The sequence below is a fragment of the Engraulis encrasicolus genome, chromosome 1 (assembly GCF_034702125.1).
Source record: "Engraulis encrasicolus isolate BLACKSEA-1 chromosome 1, IST_EnEncr_1.0, whole genome shotgun sequence".
In the NCBI taxonomy this organism is placed as follows: Eukaryota; Metazoa; Chordata; class Actinopteri; order Clupeiformes; family Engraulidae; genus Engraulis; species Engraulis encrasicolus.
In genome coordinates this window covers 447413-460818 of record NC_085857.1, presented here as the reverse complement: position 1 = coordinate 460818, position 13406 = coordinate 447413, and the positions used below count along the sequence as shown (strand labels likewise).

The following is a 13406-nucleotide window of genomic DNA, read 5'->3' as shown; positions in this document are numbered from 1 at the left end:
GTACTTTCTGAGTTCCTGCAAATACGGGAACTGCTCCGACTTTTTTGGGAAGCAAACAATCATTAGCAAACCAAGGGAGGCCATTTAGGAAATGCCGTTTAGGAAATGTTAATTGTTATGCTCTTGGTCAGACCAAGTCTCGAAGAGATTTGAAAGTCGATGATAATCAGGCTAGGGTCTGCTATACCGCTGACTCGGGTTCGAGTCCGGCCTGGGTCATTTGCCGAACCCTCCACGTCTCCCTCTCCCAACTCACTTCCTGTTGAACCCTCCACGTCTCCCTCTCCCAACTCACTTCCTGTCTGCTCTCACACTGTCCTGTCTGAAAAATAAAGGCCCAAAAATGAATAAACCAATGAACAAGTCCGACAGGCGGACAACGATGCGTCCAAAACTCCACGTCACGATCATTACATTACACCACAGGCTAACAGCTAACACCACAGGCTAAAATCCACATGTCACGATCATTACATTACACCACAGGCTAACAGCTAACACCACAGGCTAACAGCTAACACCACAGGCTAACAGCTAACACCACAGGCTAACAGCTAACACCACAGGCTAACAGCTAACACCACAGGCTAACAGCTAACACCACAGGCTAACAGCTAACAGCTAACTGGCTGGGCACTGGTCTGCAACCACGGTAACTCTGGTTCGATTCCCGGCCCGGGTCATTTGCCGATACCTCCCCGTCTCTCTCTCTCTCCACTCACTTCCTGTCACCCTTGAACAGTCCTGTCATAAATAATAAAGACTTTAAGCCCAAAAAAATATTTGAAAAAAAGAATCTAGAATGCATCAAACCGGCAAAGTGCGCATGCGCGCTGCCTAGCAAACCATCAGCACTGCTTCATCACGATGGGGCCCAATACATTACATTACAATACATTACATTACATTGCATTAGGCAGATGCTTAAAACCAAAGCGACGTTCAAAAGAGGACATAATCAAGCCAACATCACATACAATACAAGCAAAACAATACAAGCAACAATACCTTGCCCAATAACTGACACAACATTTACGCCTGCAAGTGGGCAGCCGGCCCTAAATACCGTAGTCATGGAGGTAGTTAATTAAAGCCATCCGCTTCTTGAATTAAGACAATAACTATTTTTTAATTATGTTTTATTTTAATTTATTTTATTTTATTATTTTTATTTTTTACCATCCAACACAGCACAGAGCAGTTGCAATCCCCATTTCACTGCCAATTGTGCTTGCACAAGGAAGCACGTGACAAATAAAAAAAATCTTGAATCTTGAATCTTGAATCTTGAGTTAATTACTCCCCCCACTAAAATGGTGGGTCAGGAAGCAAACTGGCAACCTTTGGGATACAAGTCTGACGCCCCAACTGCTTCCCCATGACTGCTCATGGGTGATATAAGGCAGGTCATATTTTCAGTTGATTGGTGGTTTTGATTTTATTTATTTTTTCTCATTAAGGAGAGGATTTTGTCCTCTGCTGGTTTCTGATTTGACCATATATCAAATCAGTCAACATGTATCACTACCAAACATTTGACTCAAATCGGCTCAGCCTACACATAAAACAAGATCAATCAAAGATGTCCCATTCACCAATGCCATCAAAGATGTCCCATTCACCAATGCCATCAAAGATGAGCCATTCACCAATGCCATCAAAGATGACCCATTCACCAATGCCTGCTGCCTGCTGCATATTTTGTGTGTTTGGCGCCTCAATGAGGTGATCCTACACACTGTGGGCAGACACACTCACAGACAGACATGACAGACAGAGAGAGAGACAGACAGACAGACAGACAGACAGACAGGGTCATTGCAATATCTGCCCCAACTGCCTCCAGGGGGAAGGTAACAATATAGCTAGTAGCCTATACAAGTATAATAAAAGATTTTCTCTTCCGATCATCTCTGATACAACTACACGCCATGCAGCGATTACATGGCTGAAGCAGTAGATTTTAACGACTCATTGTACCTAGAGGCAGAAAAGAAGGCCTTAGGCCCAATAAGGTTCATTCAAATGAATTCTTTGTATACTTCGTCTTGAATATAATTCCAAGGTGGAATAATACCATTATAAGTTCCCATCATTCTTCACTTGATCGCGACCGCCCCAAGACATGCAGGCCTATATGATATATAACATGTTACTTCATGAATTCTCTCCTCTTATCTCCTAAACGTACTTCCATGGCTCTGGGGTAGACTAGCTGCAGGCTTTTATTTTGACAAGATTACACTCGTGGCGGAACTAGCCTACTGTTGCTTGCTACTTCACACGTTCCGGTCCTGAAACTACCCCATGGTAATCGTTGAAGTATCCCTGTCAGGAGTCTAAACATTTAAAGATTTCTGCATTGTTTTCAAGTATGTGTACCTGGTCGAACAGCAAACCACCTAAGTGGGCTACCTATTTGTCGAAATTCGTGAATGTGTCGACGCACAGCAGTCAATATAAAGGTTGGGTTTTCACGGTGGATCCAGTCTCGGCAAGGTTGGTGCATCATTTGTTGTGCTGTTTTTATCCACATGTTTTATTGCCACAGTAGGGCTACATTCAATTATTTTCGCCTTCTAAACGTCAACGTAGTTCTAACAAAGTTCCTCCTACCTAAACCGTCTCTGGTTAGACGGAAATAAACTCTGTGGGTAAAAGGTTTCAACTTGACCGGTGGGGTGCATCTGGTGTGCCCATAGCAAGTTACCCAGATGTGACGAACACAGTGGTTGGTTGGTCAAAAGTAATCTAAATTAAGAGTGACATTTACTACGATGGCACTGAAATCTGGAAAACCAGAGAAACCAGCTAATTTGTACTGCAAGGTGAAAGCAGACTGTCTGGTGAGAGACTGCATCTCCGCTTTCCCCCTTTCGACCTACTGATCATAATTCCACAAGCTGCATCATCAGTGATGTAGGAACAACATGTACGCAGTAGTAGCAGAGATGCTTTAAGTATATCTGGTAGTAGCCTACAGTTTGAAGAACTACTGTAAAAAGCAAAGCATGGTCATACAGTGAATGACAAACGATATATTATTATTTTCAAAGATGGGGGATATGCTTTTCAGAGAATAAAGTCACGCATCAAGAACAGACGGGGCACACAGACCGACACTAGCACATTTCTGACTTCATGAAGTAAGATAAAAAGCCAGGAACCTGCCATCTCTCCTGCACATCTTTGTGTGGGTGTCAACAATAATGACAGTAGGCTGGCTACACAATTACTTTTTAACCAAACAAACCATTTACTTCATGACTCAATTTGAACATCACTCTGACTGAGGATGTTGGCCAAATGAAAGCCAAATGAAGTCCTTACAATCCACATCACTACTACCTACTCTGACCGTCAGTGTGTGTGTGTGTGTGTGTGTGTGTGTGTGTGTGTGTGTGTTGCCAGATGTGTCTGACCAGATCCCGCCCAAAAGCTTCTCAAAAACCGCCAAATTGCGCTAAATTCCGCCCAAATCCAACAAATTACATTGACGTCTATGGGCCAAAAACGGCTGAAAAAAAACGCCAAATGGCCAATTTTTCCCATTTTTACCCGCAGACGCTCATCCAAAGTAGCCCAATTGGGCGGGCACTCGCCCAATCTGGCAACACTGTGCGTGTGTGTGTGACTTGTGTATTACCGATAGTGTCAGTTCTCTAAATGTGTATTCTTCTTCTCTCCCTTCTCCACAGCATCGTGCTGGTGACGTTTCCAGACGCGTCTCCTCCGCGTGTTCAGGTCGTGCTCGGCCACCAGGTGGCGTCTGTGGAGGTCCTGCAGGATGATGGTAGTCACGGTAACGCTTCTCGACTGGCCTCCGTGTTCTCCTCCAGCGGTGGTGGCGGCGGCGTTGCCCTAGTAACCCCCGAGGAGCTGCAGCAGCGTAGAGCGAGCATGCGCCGGTGGATCGAGCGGCACCACATCCCCGTAACAGAGGACGGCGAGCTGCTGAGGGTGGCGGGAGTGCTGACCATCAGCGCCCCCTACGGAGCGGAGGACTGCAGCAGCTCCAACGAGATCATCCTGTCCAGAGTACAGAGCCTGCTGCACAGCAACCCCGAACTCAAGTAGCAACTCAGGACCTCAAGTAGCAACCCCCGACCACAACATCCTGTTCAGGGTACAGAGCCTGGTGCAGAGCAAACCCCAACACAAGTAGCATCGGAGCAACCTGGGGTGCATTTCTCGAAACCATAGTTGCTTACTGTGTTATCTACTTTGTTGTCTGCAATACAACTACCCAAGTTGCTAACTGGCTAACAACTACACTTTCGAGAAACACACCCCTGGACCAGGAGTAACATGGGTGATGTTCATCATCAAGGCTGAAGTACTCAAGTTCGGACGTCTATGGACTCAAGACTTATCTTGGACTTGCTATTGTATTAGTTGGACTCTGACTTGTCTTGGACTCGGCCGCTGGTCTTTCTTGGCAAACGAGGCTGTTGGACTCGCCTCAGTCTGTCGTTGGCCGTTGGAAATTCTAATGTGGAGATTAAAATCCAATAAAGTACACGTTTGTCTTCACAGGCATAGCAGCATAGGCTACATGTGGGTTGCCTTCAAACATTCTCGTTACAATACTGACACATTCATCTTGTAGGTTGACTTCAAACATTCACGTTACTGACCTTTTTATGATTCTTTTCATTGTTTAACACTGACCGACATGTGACCCGGACTTGACTTGGACTCTAATCTTTTTGGACTCGGTCTCGTCTCGGACTTGAACCTCTTTGGACTCAGACTTGTCTCGAATTTATCTAGTCTGGTCTTGGACTCTACAAAGGTGGACTTGACTACAGCCCTGTGGACCATCCCAAATAGGCTGCTTTGATTGTAAAAACCTGTGGTTGTTGCAGATTGGACACGCTTGAAAGTGGGAAAGGGGTTTAGTTTTCTGTTCTGAAAATGACGACCAACTGTTGTTTCTAGCACCACTTCCTGACTGAGAATGGTTCATGTTTTGTTATCGTCTCATTGTTCATGAAATGAAATTTGAATAAAAGTTGACCTCATCTTTGAATAGTGAAATCAGATGATTAAGACTAGGCTTTACCAAAAATAAGAATTGGTCTGACCATATTGCCTCAGTCCTTGTGCCTTGTTATTCTCCTCTCCTCTCCTCAAATCAATTAAGTTTCTCTACTGTCAAGAAGTGCAGAGTGGCTTTCCCTCCATTTGCTTTCGTGGTTGCGAATGAAAGAATAACTTCTAAATTATAGCAAAATGTCAAGAACGGGGCCAAGGAGAGACTTGAATGAGGGATCTTCTCCACGTTGAATTTCCAGAAAGACATTTTTAGCCACAAAACTTACTGTGCTTTGATCATTCATACTAGTAAATATTTATATTTTAGTAAATATTAATGAAAATAGCAAATTTGGCAATGAGCAGCACAGTTTCAATGAGCAGCAAAGTTATTCTGGACACCATCTGTGAGTGCACCTTTAACCACACGGACAACCTGAAGTGGGCTGAAGAGGGGAGGACCAAGGCTGCTGGATTACTATGAAGAGAGGACCTGATTATTTAGATTGAGAACATCAGAGGAATGGTTGAAGATTTCTCTTCTGTATTTGCCCATTTTATAACGTGTTATGGATTAGGCATATTAAGGTAGCTAAGTGTGTTTTTCTTGACAGAAGTAGAGGTGGCAATATTTGTGGCACCAATTGTTAGATGGAAAATAATGATTTAATGTGGGATATATTCCCCATCAAATAAATGCACTTGAATTAAAGGTTGTATTTTTTCTTTTCTCCTTGTCCTCAGTTATTTTGCAGTAAAATGATTGATTACAGTAGCAGCTTAAGTGTGTAAAAAGTCCCTACGGAGGGCACTGAACACCTGCCTTCAGAGAGGAGCCAAGAGTTATTTAGATTTGTTTTTCCCCAAATGGATAACGCCGATATATCTCTGAGCCTTGTGAACATATGAGTTGGACAGAGGCAGTGACATTAGGAACACAATGGGCTTGTTCATGATGAAGCGGCGATGCTTTTGCTAGGCAGCGTGCACACACACGTTAACCAGAATGCATCAAATGGGCAAAGTGCACAGGTGCTCTGCCTAGCTAAAGCATCACTGCTTCATCACAAACGGACTCAATCTTGAACCGGTAACAAGCTGAAGAAACAGTTCTAGGAAATAGTGCCACCCAAAGCCATGGGAGTAAGAGTTCGAATTACACAAAGATAGCGGAGCATGGAGCCTTGGACACAGATTGCCATTGACATAGTTCCAAAATACTTCCAGGAAGTGAATGTCTAACACAGAATCTGCAGTAAAGGTAAATATAATTCATGTTTACGCTGCTTGTCACATAGTGGTTATGTGTCCGTCTCTAGCGAAAAGAAAGCCGCTGCCTACAATTAGTTGAATGTATGTAAAGGGTTCCCAAACCTTTTTTTCCCCGCTCACCCCCTTGCACATTTCAATGTGGTTCGCGCACCCCCTTAGCGAACATTTTGGTGTGCTGATGGCCACGCAAGTATGGATTCACTGCGCATTCACTGCACATTATGCATAGTTTTGAATAATCCTCTTTTCCAATAGTCTTGGAGTTAAACTGCACTTCAGATGGACCCTTCCAGCATACAATTCACCGTACAATTGAAAACCACTTAAAGTTCATTGATGCTGTATAATTTATGGGCAGTCATGGGTGAGCAGTTAGGGCGTCAGACTTGCATCCCAGAGGTTGCCGGTTCGACTCCAGACCCGCCAGGTTGGTGGGGGGGAGTAATCAACCAGTGCTCTCCCCCATCCTCCTCCATGACTGAGGTACCCTGAGCATGGTACCGTCTCACCGCACTGCTCCCCATGGGGCGCCACTGAGGGCTGCCCCCTTGCACGGGTGAGGCATAAATGCAAGTTTCCCAATGGGCTTTCACCTTCACTTTTTCACTAAAAACTCACACATCCACCATTGCTCTATTCAGCTCACTCACCGCCTTACGGAAGGCTGCGCACACCAGGGGGGCACGCACCCCAGTTTGGAAAACCCTGCTCTAATGTAAATCACGTCACCAACCAAATTCATCCTGCACCCGAGTTGTCTTAACTCCAAGTCTCAATTCCATGACTCAAGTGTTACCAAACATGAACACAAAACTACAACAGTACTAAGCTGTTCGGGCGTCAGACTTGTAGCCCAAAGGTTGCCAGGTCGACTCCAGACCCGCCAGGTTGGTGGGGGGAGTAATAAACCAGTGCTCTCCCCCATCCTCCTCCATGACTGAGGTACCCTGAGCATGGTATCGTCCCGCCGCACTGCTCCCTTGGGACACCATGGTGGGATGCTCCCTTGCACGGGTGAGGCATAAATGCATTTTCGTTGTGTGCAGTGTGCTGTGTTCACTTGTGTGCTGTGGAGTGCTGTGTCACAATGACAATGGGAGTTGGAGTCTCCCAGTTGGGCTTTCGGCTTTCTGTAGGAGACGGTGCGCTGTATTTCACGCCTGCTGCTTCACGTTCTTGTAAATTAGAGCAGCAGCAGCAGCAGACGTTTGATCTTATCTGAAAAGGCCAGCCACAGATTACACTTGGTAATACATATCTGGTTCAAAGAAAATTTTATTCCCTTGTTTAAAGAAGCAATCATTTGTACATGCTTGTGGGCAAAGCAAATTCTATTTGAGAAATAATGTTCTAAAAAAAACAAAACAAAAAAAAAAACTTGAAGTACCTTTTTGGTGTAAAATGGTACCTTCCAATGTGGCACGGCGAGGAAGAACTGACAAAAATCGGTGAAGCTCAAAGCGTCACGAGATTCCCAGTTCCCTTTTTACTCCCCAATCTCAACCCAGAACTCTGATGGCTCACAAAATTAACTTATAAAAGTCAGAGCTTGTGTCCAATACCGACTCGAATTCAGCGTTTTTTTCAAGTCACCATTTTTCGTTTATTGTGCATTCACTTATTAATTCAATTTGTTGTGGTGATATATGTAAACATGTTTTTGTCTTTTTAATTATTATTATTTTTGTTCCTTGCGTCTTCTGTGTGTTGTTTCGACCCGGTGACATGATGCCAGTCAGCATGCTTGTGCTAGCTGTTGGGGGGGGAGTTGCTGTCAAGAAGCCACATTAAAACACAAACATATACTCAACAATACATTATGAACAATAAAAATACATACTATTCCCGTGGTGGTTGTGTGTAAGATAATTGTCTAACGGTTTGTGGTTTGAAAAGAAAAATCAGAACAGTTTGAATGCTGCAGTGTGATCTGGCGTTTAAAGTCTTGTGTTGTGTGATCTGGCGTTTAAAGTCTTGTGTTGTGAATGATCTGGCGTTTAAAGTCTTGTGTTGTGAATGATCTGGCGTTTAAAGTCTTGTGTTGTGTTGTGTTGTGATCTGGCGTTTTAAAGTCTTGTGAATGATCTGGCGTTTTAAAGTCTTGTGTTTGTTTCTTAAGGCAAAACATTTCACTGTTTCTCTTTCTGTTGTGATTGGTTATGGACACTGGGTTGGGCGGGGCTTGTAGTGTTTCTCTTCTTCCTCCACTAGGTGGCGATGTCCAGAGACTACGAGGGGTGAAAGGTGAACACGCAGGTGCACCAACATTCTTAATCATTTGATTATGACATCACGTTGGGGACTCCCAAAGACATCATATAGAACCCCAACGTGATGTCATAATCAAATGATTAAGAATGTTGGTAACCCTGCAACACTCCACCTTGAACATTCTCTTCTTCCTCCAGGTCTGGTATCCAGAGGGGTCTGTTTACGAGGGGTTAACATTCTCTTCTTCCACTCCACTCCACTGCACTAGGGGGCTCCAGAGAGTCTACGAGGGGTTAATATTCTCCAGCAGAGGAAGAGGAAGGCCGTCCCGGTGCAACGATGAAGAAGAAGAAGAAGAAGAAGTGGTGGTGGTGGTGGTGGAGTGGTGTGGCTCCCTTTTGTAGGTCTTTGGGGGCAGTTTGGGGATGGACTGGGCAGCGCTCTGCCTGGGGGGCACGGGGGGGCCGAGGGGGCCCGCGGCGGGGGGGAGGGGGGGCACCGCTTCACAGTCTTGGAGGGGGGACGTGGCCAGCTGTTTGCGCGGCCCTAGGGGGGAGGGGGAGGTCGTCTGAGGAGGAGGAGGAGGGGGGAGGGGGGAGGAGGGGGAGGAGGGGGGGAAGAAAGTTTGTGGGATGATGGTGGGGGGGTCGGGTCCTGCCCGGCGTCCCTGGGGGGGCGGCTGGAGGTGCAGGGGGGAGCTGGAGAAGACGTCGGGGGTCCGCACCGGCTCCCGGGGGGGCAGAGTGGGCGGGCTGTCGGGCGCCTCGGAGACGGAGGAGCGTTCGGGAAGAGAGTAGCGCGGCGAGTAGACCTTGGTGGTGGGCTGGCGGGGGGGCACCGCCGGGGGGCTGTCCAAGTGTTTTGACATCATCTGGAAACAGGAACAGGGAGATAGAGGTGAGTGGACATGAACAAATAAACCTAAAGCTTGTGCAGTGACTGTATATCGATAACATGACTGTATATCGCAATATCGATATTACTCGCGATATTTAATATATACATATATTTTCCCCTCTCTACTTGCCATTCTACACTTTATCATGTATGAAACAACTGAGAGCAATGTTTTATTTCCAACATTATTTTTGTTTGGAAATAATGTGGCTAATATACAGCATCAACTTAAAATGTCAACCTTTTTAATACCTTTTTTAACCTTTTCACCAAATTGGCTGTTATTAAAACTTAGAAAGTATGTATCACGATATAACCAACTTTTGCGATGTGTATCGCAAGTCGTGATATCGCGATATCGATACATTTTCAATATATTGTGCAGCCCTAGCAGGGATGCAAGGTTTTATTTAAAAAAGGTGCACTATGTAGGATGGTGGCCAGAGTAGGTATTGCAACTATGCTGCTCATTGAAACTGTGTTGCCAAATTTGATCTTTCATGAATATTTATTAAATAACAAACTAATATTTGCTAGTATGATCAAAGTTTTGCAGCAAAAATGTAAATTTCTGGGAATTCAAAATGGTGGAGAAGATGGAGAAGATCCACCTTTTATATACTTGTATAAGTATACTACTACTGTTACTAATACTGCTGCTAATATTATTATTAAATGACCTTTGAGGGCGAGGACTCTGCTGGAGCTGATTCTGGGCGTCTGCGAGGGGGAACAGGAGGGGGCACGGGGGCGTCCTCTACACTCCTGTAGACCATGGAGGAGACTGAGGAGGATCCTGAGGAGAAGGGGAGAAGGGGGGAGAGGAGAGAGAAGAGAGGGGGGAAGGACGTCTTAAGATCCAGCACAACACTCCAATAAAGCTGTTATTAGGGCTGCAACGATATCGTATCGCACAGAGAAATCGCAATACAGTACACAGACTCACGATACTGTATCACTCCATCGTAGTGCTAGAGGGCAATATTGGGATGCGCCCTCCATCGTAGTGCTAGAAGGCAGTATTGGGATGCGCCCTTTCAAAGTTCTGTCAAGCTTCAGTCCAGACTAAACTATAATAGTTTATTTCATTTATAATTTCATTTTATAATTTTGGTAAATTAATTCTTTATTTTTCTTCTTTAAATGGTACAGGTGTATCAAACTGTAGGTCGTGGTGTGAAGCGTATCGTGAGTTGAGTGTATGGTTACAGCTCTAATACTTATTCATAACCCCTTCATGGAACCCAGTGAAGATGTGAAGCCGATGAGGATGTTACTACGGGAACACTGGTACTGTATGAAGCTGATGAAGATGTTACTATGGGAACACTGGTACTGTATGAAGCTGATGAGGATGTTACTATGGGAACACTGGTACTGTATGAAACCCAATGAAGATGTGAAGCCGATGAGGATGTTACTACGGGAACACTGGTACTGTATGAGGATGTTACTATGGGAACACTGGTACTGTATGAAGCCGATGAGGATGTTACTATGGGAACACTGGTACTGTATGAAACCCAATGAAGATGTGAAGCTGATGAGGATGTTACTATGGGAACACTGGTACTGTATGTAGTGTAGTGGTGAGAACATGCAGGACAGGAGAGAGAATGACAGGAGACACAGAGATCGTTAAGATGGAGTTAGAGACCAGAAGACAACCAGTTGGAGACCAGAAGACCACCAGTAGAAATGCATGTGGGCAGAGGAGGCCAAAGTACAAGTAGCAGTTAATTTATGGTTCTAGACCATGGCTAGGTTTATGGCTAGGCGATGTTACTGCGGGGAAAAAAAAAGAAAACACACAAAAAGCATTTGATCCAACCCGCAGCATCAGGTATATCGCTCTATAGTAACTGTAGACCACTTAGCTCAGTGAAGTGACTTGTGTTGGAGGGAAACTATGGCAGATTCTTTTATTATTATTATTATTATTATTCTCCTTTGGTCACCTCTGCTTGTGGTCAATGATAACATGGTAAAGGATCAGGGGAAGTAAGTACTGCTTAGTTTCAGAGGAAAAAACACACACAGTGGTGGAAAATGAATCTCGGAATGATGATGATGTAAACATCAGAGCTTGAATCCCATGATGCATTAGAGAGTGTTACTAACGTGGGCCGTGGGGGAGAGCGACTGGAGCAAAGATGCTGTCACAGTCTGGCCATCGCAGAGCAGGGAGCAGAGCAGGAGAAAACAAAGAAACAACAGGGAACTCTTTACTCGACGTCGACGTCATACGCACAACATCACAAACGCTGTCATAACAGTGTCATGACAGTCAAGGACGAATCATAAACATGATGTCAATGTCATCAATGTTTTATGGCCATGAAAAGTTGACATTGGCTGTCTTTACCATAACCGAATGTCACTCAATGACAACAGTCAAAAAATGTTCAAGACATTGACATAAGGTTTATGACACGTCCCTGACTCCGTCACAACACTGCTATGTCATATGACGTCGACGTCAAGCTTAGTGTAACCGAACAACAGCTAAGAAGGATAGCAAGACTGCCAATGGCTCACTTGGACACAGACCTAAACACTCTACAAAAACAAATAAATAAATCATATACACATTAAGCAGCATCACAATTTTCGATATTGAACTGGGTAGTTTTGACCCTGTGGAATGTGAAGTGGGTAGTTTTAACCCAGCGGAATGTGAAGTGGGTAGTTGTAACCCAGCGGAATGTGAAGTGGGTAGTTTTGACCCAGCGGAATGTGAAGTGGGTAGTTTTAACCCTGTGGAATGTGAAGTGGGTAGTTTTGACCCTGCGGAATGTGCATTCAGTAGTTTGTGCTTGTTAGTTAGATGGGAAGTTAGTGTGAGAGATGAGCTATAAAGGACAGTTAGTAGCACAACAGAAATACGTCACTAATACGTCACTGTCAGTTTCCTGGTAAGCCTACAGCTCGACACTCGGCCGCCACTTTTTCCTTTTCGAATAGGCACGACACAGCTCAATCGTAAAGCAAAAAGTGGCGGCCGAGTTGTGCTGTGTTGAGCTGTAGGCCTACCAGAAAACAGTCAGTGGAAAATAGGCATTAGTGATGACCTATAAAGGAAAGTTAGTGGCACAGAAATACGCTTTTACATGTTAGTCTAGTCTAGTTAATAAACTCTGCTTGTCTAGTCTGGTTAGTAAAGGCTGTGTCCACCTACTTGAGTGGAAGGGGGAGGAGGGCCCCTGCTAGTTACACTAGTCTAGTCTAGTCTAGTTATAGTTAACGCTGTAGTCTGGTTAATAAACGCTGCGTCCACCTACTTGAGTGGAATGGGGAGGAGGGTCCCTATTAGTCTAGTCTAGTCTAGTCTCGTTAGTAAAGGCTGCTACATATATATATATATTCCACCTACTTGAGTGGAATGGGGAGGAGGGTCCCTATTAGTCTAGTCTAGTCTAGACTAGTCTCGTTAGTAAAGGTTGCTACAGTAGTCCATGTCTGCCAGATAATTTGGTGTTGCTCTGGTATTTATTTTTTTCCAACATTCTCAACTCTTGAATTAGTCATATTCAATGTTTCCCCATCTCTCAAATGGGTTTGTTTTGTTTTTTTCAACCTTATGATGGCTTGCATCACTGATGGTGACAGGTGGACTTTGGATCTCATGGATATTCCGTAAAAATATATGGAAATGCAAATGGAACACTTCAAATTAACTCTAAGACCTTGTATTGACATCTTGGCGATGGTGTAGTAAAGCTGAGAAGCCAACTGTCCAATTACTTTTGATCCCTTGAAAAGTGGGCAACACAGACAAAAAACGTTGCTATTTCATTCCTGTTAATGCGATATGGATGTTAACACCTTCACATTAACGCTAAGAGTCTACAGTTAATGCACAGCTTGTTTGTTTTATTTCAAATCCATTGTGGTGGGGTATAGGGTGTAAAAGGATGATAATTGTGTTGCTGTCCAAATATTTCTGGCCCTAACTGTATATTCCACCTACTTGAGTGGAAGGGGGAGGA

General features: G+C 44.5%; 2 protein-coding genes across 2 annotated transcripts in view; one reads left to right on the top strand and one right to left on the bottom strand.

Annotated features, from left to right (window-relative positions):
• Positions 1-2267: 2267 nt before the first annotated feature.
• Positions 2268-5032, top strand: gemin6 (gem (nuclear organelle) associated protein 6). Its single transcript, XM_063197653.1, has 2 exons — positions 2268-2499; positions 3699-5032. Exons 1-2 carry the CDS (start codon positions 2375-2377, stop codon positions 4075-4077), a joined length of 504 nt encoding a protein of 167 aa, XP_063053723.1. The 5' UTR covers positions 2268-2374; the 3' UTR covers positions 4078-5032.
• Positions 5033-7566: 2534 nt separating this feature from the next.
• Positions 7567-13406, bottom strand: part of LOC134446023 (son of sevenless homolog 1-like) — a 59334-nt gene continuing 53494 nt past the window's right edge. The window contains exons 24-26 of the mRNA XM_063195248.1: positions 11539-11583; positions 10098-10213; positions 7567-9391 (exon numbers count right to left, since the gene is read on the bottom strand). Of these exons, the coding sequence (XP_063051318.1) occupies positions 8804-9391; positions 10098-10213; positions 11539-11583 (749 nt within the window). The 3' untranslated portion in view covers positions 7567-8803. The remainder of the gene's footprint in view (positions 9392-10097; positions 10214-11538; positions 11584-13406) is intronic.